This window comes from Hemitrygon akajei, chromosome 7 (assembly GCF_048418815.1).
Source record: "Hemitrygon akajei chromosome 7, sHemAka1.3, whole genome shotgun sequence".
Lineage (NCBI taxonomy): Eukaryota > Metazoa > Chordata > Chondrichthyes > Myliobatiformes > Dasyatidae > Hemitrygon > Hemitrygon akajei.
Window position 1 is genome coordinate 4586114 of NC_133130.1, and position 22728 is coordinate 4608841.

General features: G+C 46.7%; 2 protein-coding genes across 8 annotated transcripts in view; one reads left to right on the plus strand and one right to left on the minus strand.

Annotated features, from left to right (window-relative positions):
- The window catches only part of fdft1 (farnesyl-diphosphate farnesyltransferase 1), a 29696-nt gene extending 17053 nt beyond the window's left edge, over positions 1 to 12643 (minus strand). The window contains exons 1-5 of one of the 4 annotated variants that reach the window (XM_073050334.1): positions 11652 to 12641; positions 10806 to 10824; positions 8891 to 8906; positions 2603 to 2700; positions 2276 to 2459 (exon numbers count right to left, since the gene is read on the minus strand). In XM_073050334.1, the coding sequence (XP_072906435.1) occupies positions 2276 to 2459; positions 2603 to 2700; positions 8891 to 8906; positions 10806 to 10824; positions 11652 to 11715 (381 nt within the window). In that variant the 5' untranslated portion in view covers positions 11716 to 12641. Of the gene's footprint in view, positions 1 to 2275; positions 2460 to 2602; positions 2701 to 6558; positions 6922 to 8890; positions 8907 to 10805; positions 10825 to 11622 lie in introns of those variants that run through there. The other 3 variants (XM_073050333.1, XM_073050332.1, XM_073050330.1) reach the window with 3 other exon arrangements.
- Positions 12644 to 12810: 167 nt separating this feature from the next.
- Positions 12811 to 22728, plus strand: part of gpn1 (GPN-loop GTPase 1) — a 137553-nt gene continuing 127635 nt past the window's right edge. For 2 of the 4 annotated variants that reach the window (XM_073050341.1, XM_073050343.1), the window contains exons 1-2: positions 12811 to 13138; positions 22001 to 22190. The gene's annotated coding sequence lies outside the window, so the exon portion shown is untranslated. Of the gene's footprint in view, positions 13139 to 21339; positions 21880 to 22000; positions 22191 to 22728 lie in introns of those variants that run through there. The other 2 variants (XM_073050347.1, XM_073050344.1) reach the window with 2 other exon arrangements.

Here is a 22728-nt window from a genome sequence, read left to right on the forward strand (position 1 = left end):
AAAGGTGGGTTTCTAATGCCTTATCGCTTCGGGCAGATGGGGCACGTCAGCTGTGGTTGCAAGTCATCTAGGAGAAAGAAAACTCTTATCTCAAACCTCTGCTGCCTTGCAGCTAAACATGGTGAAGGCTTTGGGAGTAAACCCCGAAATAAATCGGGAGCTGGAGTCCCGAAGACACTTCTATGTTGAGTTCAACACTGACTGGCAACTCCTGCGATGCTGCTGGTGCCAAACTGTATATGCAATATACAGTATATGTATACAGTAACTATATATGGTGCCAAACTGTATATGGGTTTCTGCTGTTCCTATGGACTCATCAGCTGAATGGAGAGGAGGCAGTAACAGCCTTCTCCCCATTGTACTGCCCAGCCTGCATATCACATAGACAGCTGGATAGAGAGAGGGGGCAGTAACAGCCTTCTCCCCACATTGTACTGCCCGGCCTGCATATCACATAGACAGCTGGATAGAGAGAGGGGGCAGTAACAGCCTTCTCCCCACGTTGTACTGCCCGGCCTGCATATCACATAGACAGCTGGATAGAGAGAGGGGGCAGTAACAGCCTTCTCCCCACATTGTACTGCCCGGCCTGCATATCACATAGACAGCTGGATAGAGAGAGGGGGCAGTAACAGCCTTCTCCCCACATTGTACTGCCCGGCCTGCATATCACATAGACAGCTGGATAGAGAGAGGGGGCAGTAACAGCCTTCTCCCCACATTGTACAGCCCTGCCTGCAGATCACAGACAGCTGGGATGCTACATCCATGGTCAATGCCAACCAATGGAGGGTGTGGCTCAAGTTATTTCTCTGCCACATTTTCAACTGGCTGATATCTTGTTGAATCTTTTGAAAAGACTTCCTTACAACCCAGAATTCTACCAACATCTGTGCCATAAACTTACTGATCAGCTCATTCACATTTTCATCCAGCACCCTTCCGCTGCTACTGTCCCTCTTCAATCCGATCAATCAAGTGCCACATGCCTTAATGTTCTGCATCAGCCAATCACAGAACATAGAACAGTACAGACCATTTGGCCCCCTAAGTTGTGCCGATACTTTAACCTAATCTAAAATCAATCTAATTCTTCCCTCCTACACAGCTCTCCATTTTACTATCAGTCATATGCCTATCCAATGTAACTGCCTTTACCACCACTCACCTACCACTGTGTAAAAAAAAACCTCTGAGATCCCTCCAAACACTTTAAAATTATGCCCCCTTGTATTACCCATCTCTGCCCTCGGAGTAAACCTCTGGCTGTCCACTCAATCTATTCCTCTTATCATCTTGTAAATCTCTATCAAGTCACCTCGCAATCTCCTTCGCTTTGGTGAGAAAAGCCCGAGCTTGTTCAAAATTTCATCAACAGACGTGCTCTCTAATCCAGGCAACATCCTGATAAATCTCCTCTGTACCCTCTCTAAAGCTTCCACACCCTTTCAGTAATGAGGCACCCAGAACTGAGCATAATATTCCGTGTGGTCTAACCAAGGTTTTATAGATCCGCAACATTACCTCACAGCTCCTGAACTCAATCCCCTGCCTAGTGAAAGCCAACACACCATATGCCTCTTAACCACCCTATCAACTTGTGCATTCGGTTATTTTGAGGTATCTGTGGACACAGACACCTATCTTTGTATCATCAGCAAACTTAGCCACAAAGTCATCTATTCCATAATCCAAATCATTGATATACAACGTAAAAAGAAGCAGCCCCAACATGGACCCCTGTGGAACACCACTGGTAACCGGCAGCCAACCAGAATGGGATCCCTTTATTCCCACTCTCTGTTTCCTGCCAATCAACCAACATTCTATCCACGTATGTAACTTTCCTGTAATTCCATGGGCTCTTATCTTGTTTAGCAGCCTCATGTGTGGCACCTTGTCAAAGGCCTTCTGAAAATCCAAATACATTTCCTCAAAAAATTGCACTAGGTTTGTCAGGCAGGATTTTCCTTTAAGGAAACCATGCTGAGTTCTGTTTATCTTGTCATATGCCTCCAGGTACTCCGTAACCTCATCGCATTAATCCCACATTCTGCCTTCAAGCTCTGACATTCCAAAGTGCATTTGCCACTTCTAAACCCAGCTCTGCATCCTGTTAAAATCTCAAGAAAGCCTCCGACGACCTTGTACACTATCCCCAACTCACCAGTGGACACATTAGCAGAGGGAGGGACAGTGCGGGTGGGTGTTCGGGGATTGGGAGGCACACACCAGCAGGACATGGTGGGGGGGCAGAGCAGAGAATACACACCGAAGGGAAATCCTGAAGCACCTGGCGGTCCTTCTCCTGACTCTGGCTGTACCTCCACTCGGGCTGGTACAGGTAGGTGTGGAAGTTCTGTAACATGGGCACCTTCTCCTCCAGAGGAATGGACATGTCATCCTCCACTGTATCAAGAGCCCGCAGTACCAGGTAGAAGATACACACTGCCTGCCTGTGGAGAGACAGCAGAGTTAATCCAAGACGGAGGCTGGCTTAGTCCCAGCAATCGCACTAACTCTGCTCCCTCTGCCCAGGACAGCCCTGATGGGTGCAGGATGCATCTGCTCTCTTCCCTCAGCCTACCAGAAACCTCACCTTAAGTCTCCATCCAGTGCTTGAATGACGGCAGCAAAACTGCGGCTTGTTTGGTTCAGATACATGTAGCATGTTTTCAACGTCTCGCTTATCGAGTCCTGGAAAACAAATATACCACATCACCACACACAAAATGCTGGCGGAACGCAGCAGGCCAGGCAGCATCTATAGGAAGAAGCACTGTCGACGTTTCGGGCCGAGACCCTTCGTCAGGACTAACATTTCCTCGTGTATACCACATCACCGCCCAGCTGCTTCACAATCCACACTTTATCCAGCCAGGATCTACTAACCCCTGCCCACACCCCTTCCCCACCACACTCCACACTCTCAACCTTCAGCTGAGGCTTTATAAGGCATTGGTCAGACCACACAGAGTATTATGAGCAGTTTTAGACTGTATCTAAGCAAGATGTGTTGGTATTGGAGAGGGTCCAGAGGAGATGCACGAGAATGATTCCAGGAATGAAAGGGTTAAAGTCCGAGGACTGTTGGATGACTCTGGGCCTGTACTTTCTGGAGTTTAGAAGAATGGGGGTCGGTCTCATTGAATATTGAAAGGCCTGGATATATAGTGGATGTGGAGAGGACTCTGAGCCTCAGAAAAGAGGGACATCCACTTGGAATGGAGATGAGGAGTCATTTCTTTAGCCAGAGCTGGTGAATCTGTGGAATCATTGCCAGAGACGGCTGCAGAGGCTACGTCACTGGATATGTTTAAGGTGGAGGTTGATAGGCTGTTGAATAACATTCTCTCCATATCCAGCCGATCTAGGCCTTTCAATATTCAGCACAAAAAATGGTTACTTGGAGAAGGCAGGAGAAAAAGTTGAGAGGTAGAGTAAACCCACCAAGATGCTCTTCTTCGGGGACTGAATGGTCTGATTCCACTGCTATGCCTTAAGTTCTCAGTCTTCGCTCTGGTAGGCAGCAGCCGTTCTGGCCCTTTGCCCCAGGCAGCTCACCCCTCCCTCCATTCCTCCCTTCTCACTTCCACCCACCCCCTCATCAAAAACCCTACAAATTAATATTGCAGGAAAGGCCATGGACAAGGACTAACACCTGGAATTATGACATTGTGGCCATTAGTGAAGCTCGATTGCAGGAGGGGCAGGATTGGCAGCTCAATGTTCCCGAGTTCCGTTGTTTTAGATGTGACAGAGCTGGAGGGACTAGAGGAGGAGGGGTGCAGTTCTTCATCAGGGAAAATGCCACAACAGTGCTCCGTCAGGACAGACAGGAAAACTCATCCAGTGAGGCATCATGGGTGGAAATGAGGAACAATGGGGCTGTATTACAGACCACCCAACAGTTTGAGAGAATTAGAGGAACAAATTTGTAAAGAGATCGAAGACTGCTGCAAAAAAAAGCATAAGGTTGTTATAGTAGGTGATTTTAACTTTCCACATTGACTGGGACTCCCATAAGGTAAAAGGACTAGATGGGATAGAGCTTGTTAAATATGTTCATCGGTACATAGAAGTCCCAACGAGGGAGCGTGCGATGCTTAGGAATGAGGGAGGGCAGGTGACAGAAGTTAGTGTAGGGGGACACTTCGCATCCCGTGATCACAAAGCCATTAGTTTCAAAGTAAATATGCAAAAGATAGGTCTGGTCCGTGGGATGAGATTCTAATTTGCAGAAAGGCCAATTTTGATGGTGTCAGAAAGGATCTGGAAACTGTGGATTAAGACAGGCTGCTTTCTGGCAAGATGTACTTGGTAAGTGGCAGATCTTCAAAAGTGAAATTTTGAGAGAAACAAGCTTGTTTGTGCCTTTCAAAATAAACAGTAAACAGGTTTAGGAAACCTTAGTTTTTGAAAGATATTGAGGCCCAAGTTAGGGGAAAAAAGGGAGGTGCACAGCAGGTATAGGCAAGCAGGAACAAATGAGGTGTTTATGGAGGGTATGAATGCAAGTGAGCACTTCAGAAAGAAATCAGGTGGGTAAAAGGCCACCTAGCAGACAAGGTGAAGGAGAATCTTAAGGGATTCTACAGATATGTTAAGGGCAAAAAGATTCGACAAGACAAGATTGTTCCTTTGGAAGATTAGAATGGAGCCAAATGAGAGGAGTGAGAGTCAGAGGCAAAGTGGCATTAACTTCACGGACCCTGTACAGATTACAGAGGAGGTGATGTTTGCCATCCTGAGGCAAATCAGGATAGATAAATCCCCAGGGTCTGACAAGTGTTCCCTCAGACTCTGTAGGAGGCAAGTGCAGACATCTCTGGGGCCCTTGCGGAGATATTTAAATCATTCTTAGTGACAGGGCAGGTACCAGAGGATTGGAGGATAACCAGTGTTGCTCCATTGTTTAAAAAGGCTCTAAGCAGAAACCAGGAAATTATGGGCTGGTGAGTCTGATATCAGTTGTGGGAAAGTTATTGGAAGATATTCTAAAGGGACTGGATATATAAGCATTTGGACAGATATTGTCTGATTAAGGATAGTCAGTATAGCTTCATGTGTGCTAGGTCATGTCTAACCAATCTTAAGAGCTTTTTGAGGAAATTACTGGGAAAATTGGTATCTGAATCAGTTGTGGGAAAGTTGTTGGAAGCTATTCTAAGGAGCCAGAGAAGAATTTAAACTGTCGTGAGTGTGGAATAAACTGCCAGCACAAATGGTGCATGCAAGCTTGATTTCAATGTTTAAGCAAAGTTTGGAGAGGTAGGGGTATGGAGGGCTATGGACGGTGCAGGTCGATGGGAGTAGGCAGGTTAAATGGATTCAGCATGGATTAGGTGAGCCAAAGGGCCTTTTTCAGTGTTATACATTTCTATGACTCTAAGCTCTGATACATAATATATGGTCATTAGATATTCTGAGCAATATCTGGACCCTTGTCCCAGGGAGCTCACCCCTCACTCCATTCCTCCATGCCCTGCTCCACCCTCTCTTCTGCCTTCCACCATCCCCATCAACAAAAACCCTTACAAATTTCTACAGATGTACGTGGAGAGCATTCTGACTGGTAGGTACAAGAGATTCTGCAAATCTAGAGCAATACACACAATCTACCTCATATGATCATGCACTTTATCACTTACCAGCACGGCACTTTCTTGGTAACTTTTACACTTTATTCTGCATTAGAAACATAGAAAACCTACAGCACAATACAGGCCCTTCGGCCCACAGTGTTGTGCTAAATATGTACTTAACTTATAAATTACCTTGGGATACCCATAGCCGTCTATTTTTCTAAGCTCCATGTAGCTATCCAGGAGTCTCTTAAAAGACCCTATCATTTCTGCCTCCACCACCATCACCGGCAGCCCATTCCATGCAGTCACCACTCTCTGCGTAAAAAAAACTTGCCCCTCATATATCCTCTGTACCTACTTCCAAGCACCCTCAAACTGTGAACAGGTTGCAAGACAAGCAGTTCACTGTATCTAGGTACATTTAACAATAATAAACCAAAAACTTGTCACCTACCACCCCCAATGATAGCCCTCCCCATTTCCAGAAAAAACTCTCCCGAACAGATCTGGCAAACTTGCCTGCAAGGAAATTACAGGTCATATCTTCCTCTGAAGAGATCCTAATGATCCAGAAATCTGAACCCCTGCCCCAGTTCCTCAGCCATGCTTTCACCTGCCAAATCATCCTATTACACTCACTGGTGGATGGCACAGGCACCAATCCAGAGATTACTACCCAGGATGGCATTTTTTTTAGATTTCCACCTAGTTCACTAAAATCTCTCTTCAGGACCTTCCCTACTGGTCACCGGTGCCAATATGTACCAAGATTCACCCTCCTCCTTTAGAATGCTGTGGAGCCGATCCCAGACATCCGTGACCCTGACACGTGGGAGACAACATATCATTCGAACAGTATAGACAGAAAGACACAAGATTCTGCCGTCTGAAGTCTCCCACGCCCGCTGTGAGACCACTGCTCAGGGTCTCCCACCATCATCCCTGCTTTCCCTGCCCTGGGCCGTACCTCAGAGGACAGCGAGGCTGCTGAGAAGAACGACTTTCTAGGAGAGGTGTTCGGCTGGGTCGGCCCGTTCCCTGCTGTTCGCCGTGCCCAGCAAGAGAGGCAGGGTGCCCAGGAGAGCCTGTCCAGAGCCGGGCTCCTCTGGCAGGGGCAGAGTAGGAGGCGAGGCTGGGGCAGAGCAGTGCGACGGGAGTCACACTGCACAGCACGCAGGGCCAGGGGCCAGGCACTGCGGGCTGCACAGTACATGTCTGTGCTCCGTGCCGACCCACACAGACCGGACCCTGCGCTCAGCCCTCTCTGCTCTCGGACTTTCAGAGGACGAACACTCCTTCCATACCAAAAACACGCAGACAACAAACATGGGGCTCAACCCACCTCGGACCAGCCAATCATAATTCTCGGTGGGGACAGACAGCAAATGACAGCGCTCGCAGTGCATGCAGTTCGCCAATAATAAAACTCTTAAATGGTCCGGCCAATCAGTGTACGGAAAAATGTTTACACAACTCACAGCAAGTCCAGCTAGCAAATCACAGTATGAGTGGTCAGCCAATCACGGAGATTCTACTCCGTAAGACACTTATACGGACCCATGAAATAACGACACTACAAACTGATGATTTGTGGATGGCATTGCAAAGTCTTCCTTACAGAGCGGGCAAGTAGGAATTAGAATACCCCTAGGCAGAGCAGAATTGAGAAGTAGGTTAAAAAAAGGTATAGAGAAGAAGTGGCAGGAGGATTGGAAAAATGAATTAAAGGGAAGGCATTTCTTTTCTAGTCACCCACTAGTTAAAAAGGTCTCAGACTGTTACTCTTTAAATTGTAGAGATATGGTGAAAATAACAAGATTTAGGTTGGGACATTGTGGGCTAAACTGTTAGTTAAAGATAATAGGAAATCATCCTACTGGGTTATATGACTGTGATAGTCCAGAGACAGTTCAGCATGTTTTGCTGAGTTGTAATCCATATAAAATTGAGAGAAGCATATTGTTCAAGAGGCTGTCTGACTTAATTGTATTTTGTTTTTCTATTAAATCTTTGTTTGGCCACCAAGAGAACCACCATCTGATTGAAAAGTTTAGTATTCTGTTTCTACGTGCGACTAGTTTATATTCGAGAATTTGAGTTTCTTGAAATTCTATAATTAATTATACATCCTACGGAGGGCAGTAATGCGCCTGAACTGCCGGAAAGAAGAAACTGACGATTTCCCAATTGTACCTGGTCGTGGCCCTTGCACATTGAGCCGCACTGCGCTCTCTAACTGCATCCTGTTTTTCTTTCAGTAACTATGTGCATCGTGAAGTCTGGATGGCATTTTGACAAGCACCTTTTCACTTCACACAAACCAGAGCAGATCGGCAGATGCTGGAAATCCAAGCAACACACACACAATGCTGGAGGAACTCGGCAACACCTGGCCTTTCGTGGCCTAAGGGTGAAAGGTGAAAAGTTCAAGGGGACCACGAAGGGAAACCTCTTCAGTGAGAGGGTGGTGGGAGTGTGGAATGAGCCGCCAGTGGAAGTGGTGCATGTGAGCTCGATTTAAACATTTAAGAGAAGGTTGTATAGGTACGTGGATGGTAGGGGTATGGAGGGCTGTGTTCTGAGCAGGTCGATTGGAGTAGATAGATAGATAGATAGATACTTTATTCATCCCCATGGGGAAATTCAACTTTTTTCCAATGTCCCATACACTTGTTGTAGCAAAACTAATTACATACAATACTTAACTCAGTAAAAAAATATGATATGCATCTAAATCACCGTCTCAAAAAGCATTAATAATAGCTTTTAAAAAGTTCTTAAGTCCTGGCAGTAGAATTGTAAAGCCTAATGGCATTGGGGAGTATTGACCTCTTCATCCTGTCTGAGGAGCATTGCATCGATAGTAACCTGTCACTGAAACTGCTTCTCTGTCTCTGGATGGTGCTATGTAGAGGATGTTCAGAGTTATCCATAATTGACCGTAGCCTACTCAGCGCCCTTCGCTCAGCTACCGATGTTAAACTCTCCAGTACTTTGCCCACGACAGAGCCCGCCTTCCTTACCAGCTTATTAAGACGTGAGGCGTCCCTCTTCTTAATGCTTCCTCCCCAACACGCCACCACAAAGAAGAGGGCGCTCTCCACAACTGACCTATAGAACATCTTCAGCATCTCACTACAGACATTGAATGACGCCAACCTTCTTAGGAAGTACATTCGACTCTGTGCCTTCCTGCACAAGGCATCTGTGTTGGCAGTCCAGTCAAGCTTCTCGTCTAACTGTACTCCCAGATACTTGTAGGTCTTAACCTGCTCCACACGTTCTCCATTAATGATCACTGGCTCCATATGGGGCCTAGATCTCCTAAAGTCCACCACCATCTCCTTGGTCTTGGTGATATTGAGACGCAGGTAGTTTGAGTTGCACCATATCACAAAGTCCTGTATCAGTTTCCTATACTCCTCCTCCTGTCCATTCCTGACACACCCCACTATGGCCGTGTCATCAGCGAACTTCTGCACATGGCAGGACTCTGAGTTATATTGGAAGTCTGATGTGTACAGGGTGAACAGGACCGGAGAGAGTACGGTTCCCTGCGGCGCCCCTGTGCTGCTGACCACCGTGTCAGACCTACAGTCTCCCAACCGCACATACTGAGGTCTATCTGTCAAGTAGTCCACTATCCAATCCACCATGTGAGGGTCTACTCCCATCTCCGTTAGTTTGTGCCTTAAGATCTTGGGCTGGATGGTGTTAAAGGCACTAGAGAAGTCAAGGAATGTAATCATGTAGGAATGTAGGCAGTTTAAATAGTTTAGCATGGTTTGGATGGGCCAAAGAGCCTGTTTCTGAACTGACTTTTCTATGACAATGATTTTAAATGTCGAAATTGAGTTTGCATGCACCACTTGTGCCAGCAACTCGTTCCACATTCTCATCACCTTCTGAGTGAAGAAGTTTCCCTCATGTTCCCCATAAACATGTCACCTTTCACTTACCCCATGACCCCTGGTTTAGTCCCACCGAACCTCAGTTGAAAAAGCCTGCTTGCATTTCCCCTATCTCTAATCCTCAGTATTTCATATTCCTCTATCAAATCTTCCCTCGACCTTATAAATACCAGGGAGTAAAGTTCGACCTTATTCAAATTTCTTATATTTTTTCTCCTACCGTCCCAGCAACACCGTGTAAATTTTCTCTCGCTGTCCACTACACCCCCAATCTTGCGGTGCTGATCCAGTTAGCCACACCATGATCCAGATTGTTGATATAGATGGGAAACAACAACATTCTCAGCACCCATTCCTGAGGCAATCTACTAGTCCCAGTCAAAGAGGCATCTACTCAAAGTGTCAGGCAGCATCTGTTTCGATATTTTAGTGGGTTTTATGCCTTGCCCTGCACGACAGATGCTGCTGATAACGAACCTGTTTCTGATTACGGCCTCAGTGCTGCTGCACCCATGCACAGACAACGAACATGTGAAGAATTTCAGTCTGCAAATTCGGTACATCCTCAAAGATGCTCGTCAACTGTTACAGGCGCCCCACGGGAGCCACGTCATCCAGACGCCTCACAGAAATTATGAAATTATCCTGTGAGGGTCTACGGATGAGGGTGGGGGAGAGTGGGAAGTGAGTAAAAGTCCTGTGAGGGGTGGGAATGAGTGAGGGGGTGGTGAGGAGGAGGGGTTAAGGTCAGGGTAAAGATAGATAGATATAGATAGATACTTTATTCATCCCCATGGGGAAATTCAACTTTTTTTTCCAACGTCCCATACACTTGTTGTATCAAAACTAATTACATACAATACTTAACTCAGTAAAAAATATGATATGCATCTAAATCACTATCTCAAAAGCATTAATAATAGCTTTTAAAAAGTTCTTAAGTCCTGGCGGTTGAATTGTAAAGCCTAATGGCATTGGGGAGTATTGACCTCTTCATCCTGTCTGAGGAGCATTGCATCGATAGTAACCTGTCGCTGAAACTGCTTCTCTGTCTCTGGATGGTGCTATGTAGAGGATGTTCAGAGTTATCCATAATTGACCGTAGCCTACTCAGCGCCCTTCGCTCAGCTACCGATGTTAAACTCTCCAGTACTTTGCCCACGACAGAGCCCGCCTTCCTTACCAGCTTATTAAGACGTGAGGCGTCCCTCTTCTTAATGCTTCCTCCCCAACACGCCACCACAAAGAAGAGGGCGCTCTCCACAACTGACCTATAGAACATCTTCAGCATCTCACTACAGACATTGAATGACGCCAACCTTCTAAGGAAGTACAGTCGACTCTGTGCCTTCCTGCACAAGGCATCTGTGTTGGCAGTCCAGTCTAGCTTCTCGTCTAACTGTACTCCCAGATACTTGTAGGTCTTAACCTGCTCCACACATTCTCCATTAATGATCACTGGCTCCATATGAGGCCTAGATCTCCTAAAGTCCACCACCATCTCCTTGGTCTTGGTGATATTGAGACGCAGGTAGTTTGAGTTGCACCATATCACAAAGTCCTGTATCAGTTTCCTATACTCCTCCTCCTGTCCATTCCTGACACACCCCACTATGGCCGTGTCATCAGCGAACTTCGGTACCGGGACAATACAGGATGTTTTCCACTGTCTGGGTACTCTTCTCTGCTCCAGGCTCATGTTGAAGATGCGCTGTAGTGGTTCTCCCAGCTCAGTCGCACAGGCCCTCAGTACTCGTGAGGTACCGGGAGATACGGTAAAGGATCCGGGAGGTGGGGTTGGGTTAAGGGTAAGGGACCCGGGAGGTAGGGTTAGGGTAAGGGAAACGGGAGGTAGGGTTAGGGTACGGATAAGGGACCCGGGAGGTGGGGTTGGGGTTACGGTAAGGGATCCGGGAGGTGGGGTTAGGGCAAGGGTAAGGGACCCGGGAGGTAGGGGTAGGGTAAGGGATCCGGGAGGTGGGGTTAGGGTAAGGGTAAGGGATCCGCGAGGTGGGGTTGGGGTTAGGGTAAGGGAAACGGGAAATGGGTTTGGGTTAGGGTAAGGGAACCGGGAGCTGAGTTCGGGGTTACGATTCCGGGTCCCGTGGGTTTGTACTCACCGCCCTCGGGTGGGCGCTGGACCCGGGACCCAGTTTGTACTTGATCAGATTCAGTAGCTCCTCCGGGTGTCCGAGCGATCGCAGTAAATCCATCACGCCGAGTGACCGGGCTCCCGCTGCCTCGGACTCCTCCGGGCACCCCGGGCTGCGATATCCTTCACCTGCGATCCGAGTTCCTGTCCGCTGGGTTGTTGGCTCTCCTGTCTGGATACCGTAGCGCTCCTCCGGGATGCGCTGTCTCTCTGTTACCCGCTCTCTGGGACCCCCTGCCCCGGGATGCGCTGTCTCCCCCCGCTCTCCGGGCTCCCCTGCCCCGGGATGCGCTGTCTCTCTGTTACCCGCTCTCTGGGACCCCCTGCCCCGGGATGCGCTGTCTCTCTGTTACCCGCTCTCCGGGCTCCCCTGCCCCGGGATGCGCTGTCTCCCCCCGCTCTCCGGGCTCCCCTGCCCCGGGATGCGCTGTCTCTCTGTTACCCGCTCTCCGGGCTCCCCTGCCCCGGGATGCGCTGTCTCTCTGTTACCCGCTCTCCGGGCTCCCCTGCCCCGGGATGCGCTGTCTCCCCCCGCTCTCTGGGACCCCCTGCCCCGGGATGCGCTGTCTCTCTGTTACCCGCTCTCCGGGCTCCCCTGCCCCGGGATGCGCTGTCTCTCTGTTACCCGCTCTCCGGGCTCCCCTGCCCCGGGATGCGCTGTCTCTCTGTTACCCGCTCTCCGGTCTCCCCTGCCCCGGGATGCGCTGTCTCTCTGTTACCCGCTCTCCGGGCTCCCCTGCCCCGGGATGCGCTGTCTCTCTGTTACCCGCTCTCCGGGCTCCCCTGCCCCGGGATGCGCTGTCTCTCTGTTACCCGCTCTCCGGGCTCCCCTGCCCCGGGATGCGCTGTCTCTCTGTTACCCGCTCTCCGGGCTCCCCTGCCCCGGGATGCGCTGTCTCTCTGTTACCCGCTCTCCGGGCTCCCCTGCCCCGGGATGCGCTGTCTCTCTGTTACCCGCTCTCTGGGACCCCTGCCCCGGGATGGAAATCGGCTCCCAGCCTCGTCAGTTGTCGGGGCAACCGCCAATTCCGATTGGACTGAACAGCCTCGGACCAGGAAGTCGAAGCCAATGAAAAGACAGTAAAAGAGTGACGCAGAAGAGCCCGTCTCACCACGTAGCCAATCAGCGCAGAGTTCGCATCGGCTCATCCCCGCCTCGGCCGTAAACAACAATACCAGCGCATTCTGAAATACTCAACAAGGATGCAAACGGGTTCAGAAAAATCTTATTAACAATTCAGAGAAGTAGCCAATCAGCTAGCCTCTTCTATCACCATTGAAAGAGGCCGTGATCTGCTCCACACCGGAGAGGATGCATTACCACCCAGACCCTACCATCAGGGAAGCCTAACGACACCCACTCAACATCAAAGAACAACTTCCTGCCCTCAGCAGCACACACAAAATGTTGGAAGAACTCTGCCGGGTAGGCAGCATCGATGTAGATGAATAAGCAGTCAACATTTCAGGCCAAGGTGCAAAAGGTAAAGGACTGGAGGAATCTATTAGGAGGGGGCACTGGGGGAGGTGATTGGTAGGCAAGGAGAAGGGTGAGGCTGGAGTGGGGAAATGAAGAGGGGAGAGCATCCAGATGGAATATGAGGTGATCCTCATCATGGCAGAAGGGGAAGCCATAGACCGTGACGTTGGAATCGGAATAGAGATCAGAATTAACAACACACACAAAATGCTGGTGGAACACAGCAGGCCAGGCAGCATCTATAGGAGAAGCACTGTCGACATTTTGGGCCGAGACCCTTCGTCAAGTCCTGGTGGAGGGTAAAGATGTGTCTGGTGGAAATAGCGGAGGAAATAGATAGGGTCATAAAAAAGTACAGCACTGAAACAGACTCTTTGGCCCATCTAAACCATGCTGAACCATTTAAACTCCCTACTCCCATTGACCTGTACTGGCACCATAGACCCCTATACCCCTACCGTCCATGTACCTATGCAACCTTCTCTTAAACATTGAAATCAAGCTCACATGCACCACTTGTGCTGGCATCTCATTCTACACTCTCACCACCCTCTGTTCCCTTAAACTTTTCACCTTTCACTCTTAACCCATGACCTCTGGTTATAGTCCCACCCAATCTCAGCAGAAAAAGGCTGCTTGGATTTACCCTATCTACACCCCTCATAATGTTGGTATGCCTATCAAATCTCTTTTCATTTACATTCCAAAGAACAAAGTCCTAACCTAGTCAATCTTTCCTTGTAACTCAGGGTCTCCAGTCCCGGCAACATCCTTGTAAATTTTCTTTGCACTCTTTCAACCTTGTTTGCATCTTTCCCGTAGGTAGGTAACCAAAACTGCACACAATACTCCAAATTAGGCCTCACCAAAGTCTGAAACAACTTCAACATAAGCTCTTCTCCTGTACTCAATACATTGACTTATGAAGGCCAATATGTCAAAATATGCAGTGTACTTTGTGTTTAATACGTCAAAAGCTTTCTTTAAGACCCTATCTACCTGTGACGCCATTTTCAATGAATTATGGACCTGTATTCCCAGATCCCTTTATTCTACCACACTCCTCAGTGCCCTACTGTTCTTTGCATAAGACCATCCCCAGTTGGTCCTACCAAAGTGCCACACCTTGCACTTGTCTGCATGAAATTCCAATTGCCATCTTTTTTTAATCCCATTTTTCCAGCTGGTCCCGATCCTGCGGCAAGCTCTGATAGACCTCCTCACTGTCCACTACACCCCCAATCTTGGTGTCATCCGCAAATTTGCTGTTCTGGTTAACCACATTATCATTCCCCTCCCCCACTTCTCACCTGCCTATCGCCTCCCCCTGGTGCCTCCAGTCAGAGAGACAACTCTCTACTACCACTCTCTGGCTTCTCCCACAAAGCCAATATCCAATCCAATTTACTACCTCATCCTAAATGCTGAGCAACTAAACCTTCTTGACCAACCTCCCATGCATGACCTTGTCAAATGCCTTGCTAAAGTCCATGTAGACAACATCACTGCCTTCCCTTCATCAACTTTCCTGGTAACTTTCTCCAAAGACTCTGTAAAATCAGTTAGACACAACCTACCACAGATTAAGCCATGCTGACTATCCCTAATGTCTGTCCAAAAACTTAAATATCCATTGTGTCCCTTAGAATATCTTCCAATAACATTCCCAATACTGATGTCATGCCTACTGGCCTATAATTTCCCAGTTAATTTTAGAGCCTTTCTTAAACAGCAGAACAATTTTGGCTATCCTCCAATACCTCACCTGTCACTAAGGATGATTTCAGAATCTCTCCGAGGGCTCTAGAAGTTTTTATACTTGCCTCCCACAGGGCCCGAGGGAACACCATTGTCAGACCCTGGAGATTTACCACCCTCATTTGCCTCAACAGCAAACATCTCCTTCCCCATAATCTGTAAAGATACATGACCTTGCTGCTGCTCTATGTCACTTCCGTAGACTGTGTCCATCTCCCAAGTAAATACAGATGCAACAAAATCCATTTAAGATCTAATTTTTTTGGCTCCAGGCAAAGATTACTATCCTGGTCTGCCAGAGGAACAATTTTGTTCCTTGCAATCCTTTTACTTTGAACATACCTGCAGAATCCCTTAGGATTCTCCTTCACCTCGTCTGCTAGAGCAACCTCATGCCTTCTTTTAGCCCTCCTCATTTCTTGCTGAGTATTAGTCTGAAAGTTGGCAAGTTTTGCCAATACTCTACAAAGCTTTGGTTGGGCCATGTGCAGTTCTGGTTGCCCAATTATTGGAAGGATGTCGAGACTTTGGAGAGGGTGCAGAAGATGTTCACCAGGACATTGCCTGCGTCAGAGGACATGTTCTTAGAGAATCTGGACAAACTGGTTGTTTTCTCTGAACCGTTAGAGGCTGAGGGGAGATCCTAGAGTTTATAAGATTACAAGAGACTATCTGTGAGTAGACAGTACCTTTTTCCCCAGGGTTGAAATTTCTAATGCCAGAGGGCATTTAAGGTGAGAAGGGGCAATTTTAAAGGAGATGCGAGGGGCAAGTTTTCTTTCCAAAAAACAGAGAGTGACAGATGCCTGGAGTACCCTGCTTAGGGTTGGGTTAGAGGTAGATATATTAGGAAGGTTTCCTGATGCAATATGTGGATAAGCCTACAAGAGGACAGGCTGTACTTGATCTGGTATTGGAAAATGAACCTAGTCAGGTGTCAGGTCTCTCAGTGGGAGAGCAATTTGTAGATAGAGATCATAATTCTCTCACTTTACCATAGTATTGGAGAGGGATAGGAGCAGACAAGTTAGGAAGGCATTTAATTGGAGTTAGGGGAAATATGAAGCCATCAGGCAGGAACTTGGAAGCATAAATTGGAAACAGATGTTCTCAGGGAAATGTATGGAAGAAGTGTGGCAAATGTTCAGGGGATATTTGTGTGGAGTTCTGCATAGGTATGTTCCAATGACACAGGGAAAGGATGGTAGGGTACAGGAACCGTAGTGTACAAGGGTGTGTAAATCTTGTCAAGAAGAAGAGCTTACGAAAGGTTCAAAAAACTGGGTAATGATAGAAATCTAGAAGACTATAAGACTAACAGGAAGGAGCTTAAGAATGAAATTAGGAGAGTCAGAAGGGGCCATTAGAAGGCCGTGGTGGGCAGGATTAAGGAAAACCCCAAAGCATTCTACAAGAGCAAGAGGATAAGGTGTGAGAGAATAGGACCAATCAAGTGTGACAGTGGAAAAGAATGTATGGAACAAGAGGAGATAGTGGATGTACAAATGTACTTAATGAATACTTTGCTTCAGTATTCACTAAGGAAAAGGATCTTGGTGATTGTAGGGATGACATAGCGGACTGAAAAGCTTGAGCATGTAGATATTAAGAAAGAGGATGTGCTGGAGCTTTTGGAAAGCATCAAATTGGATAAGCCACTGGGACCAGATGAGATGTACCCCAGGCTCCAGTAGGAGGTGAGGGAGGAAATTGCTGAGCCTCTGGTGATGATCTTTGCATCATCAATGGGGACGGGAGAGGTTCCAGAGGACTGGAGGGTTGCGGATGTTGTTCCCTTATTCAAGAAAGGGAGTACAGATAGCCCAGGAAATTATAGACCAGTGAGTTTTACTTCAGTGGTTGGTAAGTTGATGGAGAAGATCCTGAGAGCTAGGATTTATGAACATATGGAGAGGCATAATATGATTAGGAATAGTCAGCATGGCTTTGTCAAAGGCAAGTCATGCCTTACGAGCCTGATTGAATTTTTTGAGGACGTGACTGAACACATTGATGAAGTTAGAGCAGTAGATGTAGTGAATATGGATTTCAGCAAGACATTTGATAAGGTATCCCATACCAGGGTTATTGAGAAAGTAAGGAGACATTGCTTTGTGAATCCAGAACTGGCTTGCCCACAGAAGGCAAAGACTGGTTGTAGTCGGGTCATATTCTGCATGGAGGTCGGTGACCAGTGGTGTGCCTCAGGGATCTGTTCTGGAACCTCTTCTCTTCATGATTTTTATAAATGACCTGGATGAGGAAGTGGAGGGATGAGTTAGTAAATTTGCTGATGACACAAAGGTTGGGGGTGTTGTGGATAGTGTGAAGGGCTATTAGAGGTTACAGCAGGGCATTGATAGGATGCAAAACTGGGCTGGGAAGTGGCAGATGGAGTTCAACTCAAATAAGTGTGAGGTGGTTCATTTTAGTAGATCAAATATGATGGCAGAATATGGTATTAATGGTAAGACTCTTGGCCGTGTGGAGGATCAGAGGGATCCTGGGGTCCGTTTTCATAGGACATTCCAAGCTGTTGCACAGGTTGACTCTGTGGTTAAGAATGCATACAGTGCATTGGTCTGCATCAACAGTAGGATTGAGTTCAAGGCCGAGAGGTAATGTTACAGCTATATAGAACCCTGGTCAGACCCCACTTGGAGTACTGTGTTCAGTTCTGGTTACCTTACTACAGGAAGGATGAGGAAACCATAGAAAGGGTGCAGAGGAGATTTACAAGGATTGTACCTGGATTGGGGAGCATGCCTTAGGAGAATAGGTTGAGTGAACTCGGCCTTTTCTCCTTGGAGCGAGGGAGGATGAGAGGTGACCTGATAGAGGTGTATAAGATGATGAGAAGCATTGATTGTGTGGATAGTCAGAGGCTTTTTCCCAGGGCTGAAATGGTTGCCACAAGGGGATACAGGTTTAAGATACTTAGGATTAGGTACAGAGGAGATGTCAGGGGTAAGTTTTTTATGCAGAGAGTGGTGAGTGCAGGGTATGGGCTGCAGGCAACGGTGCTGGGGACAGATACGATGGTGTCTTGTAAGATGCTCCTGGATAGACACTTGGAGCTTAGAAAAACAGAGAGCTATGGGTAACCTTAGGTAATTGCGAAAGAAAACATTGTGGGCTGAAGGGCCTGTGTTGTGCTGTAGCATTTCTATGTTTCTAAGTGGTATTTAAGTTCAGGAATGTGAGGAAAATGGAAGGATATGGGCATTGTGTAAGAAGAGGGGATTGGTGTTGTGTAGGCAGAGGGAATTGGGCGTTGTGCAGGCAGAGGGGATTGGGCGTTGTGCAGGCAGAGGGGATTGGGCTTTGGGTAGGCAGAGGGGATTGGGCATTGTGTCGACAGAGGGGATTGGCGTTGTGTAGGCAGAGGGGGTGAGTGTTGTGTAGGCAGAGGGGTTGGCGTCGTGTAGGCAGAGGGGACTGGGCGTTGTGTAGGCAGAGGGGATTGGCGTTGTGTAGGCAGAGGGGATTGGCATTGTGTAATGTTATGTACCCCGTAATGGGTTAAAAAGGACCAGCAGAAATGGATACACCTGGAGTCTGAGTCTTCCGTTATAAACACTATTTTATTAGTAACTACGTGATAAAGTAATATAAAGCAAGATAAGGCAAAACAGGTTAGGAGAGTACATGCATATATAAGTGAATAAATAAAGTTCCCAAGCCTCTCCCAGCGCAGGTGACTATATGATACAGTCCTACAGTGGTGTGGTAAGTAATCAGTTCAGTTCTGGAATTTGAAATGAAGAGAGAGTGCGAGAGAGGTTTTGTCTTCCTAGTGCTGATGCCGCTGAATCTTCCTCCTGCTCCCAAAAGTTAAAGTCACCGACTGTGACCACAAAAAGAGGATGCCATTTTCACGTGGTACTGCTATCAACCCAGGCAAGGGTTAAACACACCGATAGCTTTCCACCGGTCACCCCTTTGTCCACACTGTGAGCAAAAACCCCACCTTTGTCGTGGGCACACAAAGCTCAACCAGTGTCAGTGTCTTCCTTGGTGTCTGATTACAAAGCCAGCTGACCTTGTATATATTCCACAAGCACTGAACACAAACTGTCCATCATATGGTTCTGCCTTCCAGTTTCCAAGGCAGCTCACAGACTTTCTGTTGCTCTCTCTGTCCCTGAAATGGCACACGCGCTATCCACTCCCTCTCTCTCTTTTTAAAGGAACAGTCCACTTAGAATAATTCTTCAGATCTCATCACACCTCCCTCCTTTTAAGAAAAATTTTAATGAAGCAGCAAAATTTTTGTCTTAACTATCGATTATGATAGATAGATAGATAGATACTTTATTCATCCCCATGGGGAAATTCAACTTTTTTCCAATGTCCCATACACTTGTTGTAGCAAAACTAATTACATACAATACTTAACTCTGTAAAAAATATGATATGCATCTAAATCACTATCTCAAAAAGCATTAATAATAGCTTTTAAAAAGTTCTTAAGTCCTGGCGGTAGAATTGTAAAGCCTAATGGCATTGGGGAGTATTGACCTCTTCATCCTGTCTGAGGAGCATTGCATCGATAGTAACCTGTCGCTGAAACTGCTTCTCTGTCTCTGGATGGTGCTATGTAGAGGATGTTCAGAGTTATCCATAATTGACCGTAGCCTACTCAGCGCCCTTCATTCAGCTACCGATGTTAAACTCTCCAGTACTTTGCCCACGACAGAGCCCGCCTTCCTTACCAGCTTATTAAGACGTGAGGCGTCCCTCTTCTTAATGCTTCCTCCCCAACACGCCACCACAAAGAAGAGGGCGCTCTCCACAACTGACCTATAGAACATCTTCAGCATCTCACTACAGACATTGAATGACGCCAACCTTCTTAGGAAGTACAGTCGACTCTGTGCCTTCCTGCACAAGGCATCTGTGTTGGCAGTCCAGTCTAGCTTCTCGTCTAACTGTACTCCCAGATACTTGTAGGTCTTAACCTGCTCCACACATTCTCCATTAATGATCACTGGCTCCATATGAGGCCTAGATCTCCTAAAAAAAGCTTAAAGCAATACATGTGTAATTATCAGGTAACATAACAAAGCAATACAAACTCAAACTTAACATCTAGACAAGCAGTCTGCTATAATATTGTCAGTACCTTTCACATGTTTTATTTCCATGTCATATTCTTGCAAGATCAGATTCCAATTAAGTAACCTTCTACTCTTATCCTTCATTTTCCTCTGAAACACTAATGGATTATGGTCTGTGTAAACCACAAGTGGTTTCTGTGCAGGACATATGTAGACATCGAAATGTTGCAATGCTAAATGAGTGCTAGCAACTCTTTTTCAACAGTGGCATAATTTTTCTGATGCGCATTAAATTTCTTTGAGAAATAAGCTCCTGGATGTTCAATTTCATCATCATCCTTTTGCAACAATACTGCCCCAGCAGCTTCATCACGAGCGTCTACCGCGATTGAAAATGGTTTATTGAAATCAGGTGCTTTGAGCACAGGGTGATAACACAGGATGGTTTTCAAGCATTCAAATGCCTCCTGGCAAAGGTTATTCCACACAAATCTTTCACTCTTCCCTAGAAGTTTCTTTGGGGGAGAGCGATGTCTGCAAAGTTCTTACAAAACTTACGGTAATACCCAACCATTCCTAAAAACCTTCTTAACACTTTCTTGCCTGTTGGAACGGGAACCTCAGCAATAGCCTGAACCTTGGCTTGCACAGGAGCCAGTTGGCCCTGGCCTACTACATAGCCAGGATACATGACAGTGGCGTGGCCAAATTCACTTTTAGCAAGGTTTACAGTAAGATTTGCCTTTGGACAGCCTTTCAAACAGTTTCTCTAATGCTGAGATATGCTCTTCCCATGTGTCATTCCATACAACCAAATCATCAATATAAGCCCCTGTATTGTCTAAACCTTGAATCGCTGAATTTGTTGCATGGAGCAACTGAGGAGAACCCAAGTGCAGGACATGGGCACAGAGATTGAGTTGGGGATGTGGGTGCAGACGTGAACGTTGAACAGCAAACGGGAGGAAAATGGATACTGAGCTCTGAAATGGAGTCTTGACACAGAGACGGGGTTTTCATGGAATACTTGAAACTGGAGCTGAACTTAGAACAAACGGCTCTAAGCAGTCGAGAAACAAAGTTATCACATGGAAAGAGATCAACAAACTGGCGACCTGTGACAGTGACGCCATCGTATTTATTTCACAGTCTCTGATGAAACCAGGTGTACTGTAATTGAGTAAACTAATGACTGAAATTAGGGCATAATCAGGGAGAAAGGAGCATTAAAGGGGAACAGCCAACCGGAACCATGACAGAATTCATCATCCTTTGGAATGTCCCTGGAGCATTTTTCATCCCAAAGGATAAAACATTGTACTCATACAATCCAGATGGTGTCACAAATGCAGATACTGGTGTCCCCCGCTTTTCGAATGTTCGCTTTATGTCAACTCGGTGTTACAAAAGACCTACATTAGTTACCCGTTTTTGCTAACAGAAGGTGTTTTCACTGTTACGAAAAAAGGCAGCGCGCGCCCCGAGCAGCCAAGCTCCTCCCCCGGAACTGCATTCTAGCCGGCATTGCTTAAACACGTGCCTGTGAGCATCTGTGCTTTATGTTGATTTATTTTGTGCAATCATTAGCAAGATGAGTTCTAAGGTATCGGAAAAGCCTAAAAGAGCGCATAAGGGTGTTACACTTAGCGTAAAACTAGACATAATTAAGTGTTTCGATCGTGGTGAACGAAGTAAGGACATAATGAGTTTGGCTAAGGGTTTGTGGAAGTTGACGAAGATGATGTTGAAGAGGTTTTGGCATCCCATGACCAAGAACTGAGAGATGAAGAGGAAAGGATAACACAGTAGCGAATGGCCCGAAAGTGAAGTCGTCCAGGAACTGAACATGAAGCAATTGTGTGAGATTTTCGCTGCGATTGACAACGCTGCAATGATTGCAGAAAAGTATGACTTTAACTTTGAAAGGGTACGTAGGTTTAGGGCATATTTGCAGGACGGTTTGAGTGCTTACAAAGAACTGTATGATAGAAAAATGCATGAGGCTAAGCAGTCAAGCATACTGTCATTTTTCAATCCTTCCACATCAGCCACAGCAGACGACGAAACTCGACCTTCGACATTGAAGCAGGCAGACATGGAAGAAGGTGACCTGCCTGCCCTGATGGAAACTGATGACGATGAGATGACACCCCATTCTCCTCTACCTCCCACCACCCAACCTCTGATGACTCAGCCTAACACACCATCATCAGTGTCCTCACTGTCTTCCCAATTCCGGTAAGTGAAACTATACTGGGCATACATTATTTCTACTTTATATAGGCTGTGTATTTTTATGTGTTATTCAGTAGTTTCATAGCTTAAAGGTTACTGGAAAGAGTGTTTCTGCCAGGAGCGCTTGTGCTGTGTGTTTTTACCGCGAGTGCTTCCGAGAGCGCTTGCGTGAGATTTTCACTGCAGTGGACAGTGCTGCAATAATTGTAGAAAGGTATTCCTGCATTATATAGGCTGTGTATTTATCAGATCATTCCTGCTTTTACTATATGTTACTGTTATTTTAGGTTTTATTTGTTATTTAGCATGATTTGGTAAGTTATTTTTTGGGTCTGCGAATGCTCACAAAATTTTCCCATATAAATAAATGGTAATTGCTTCTTCGCTTTACGACATTCTGGCTTACAAACCATTCCAACAGAATGCTCTACCTTCGAATAGCGGGGGGAACCTGTATTTCTTTAGCCCTTTCTGTAATAGGAACACACCAGTATCCTTTCAACAGGTCAATCTTTGTAAGGTATTTAGCCTTCCCCACTCT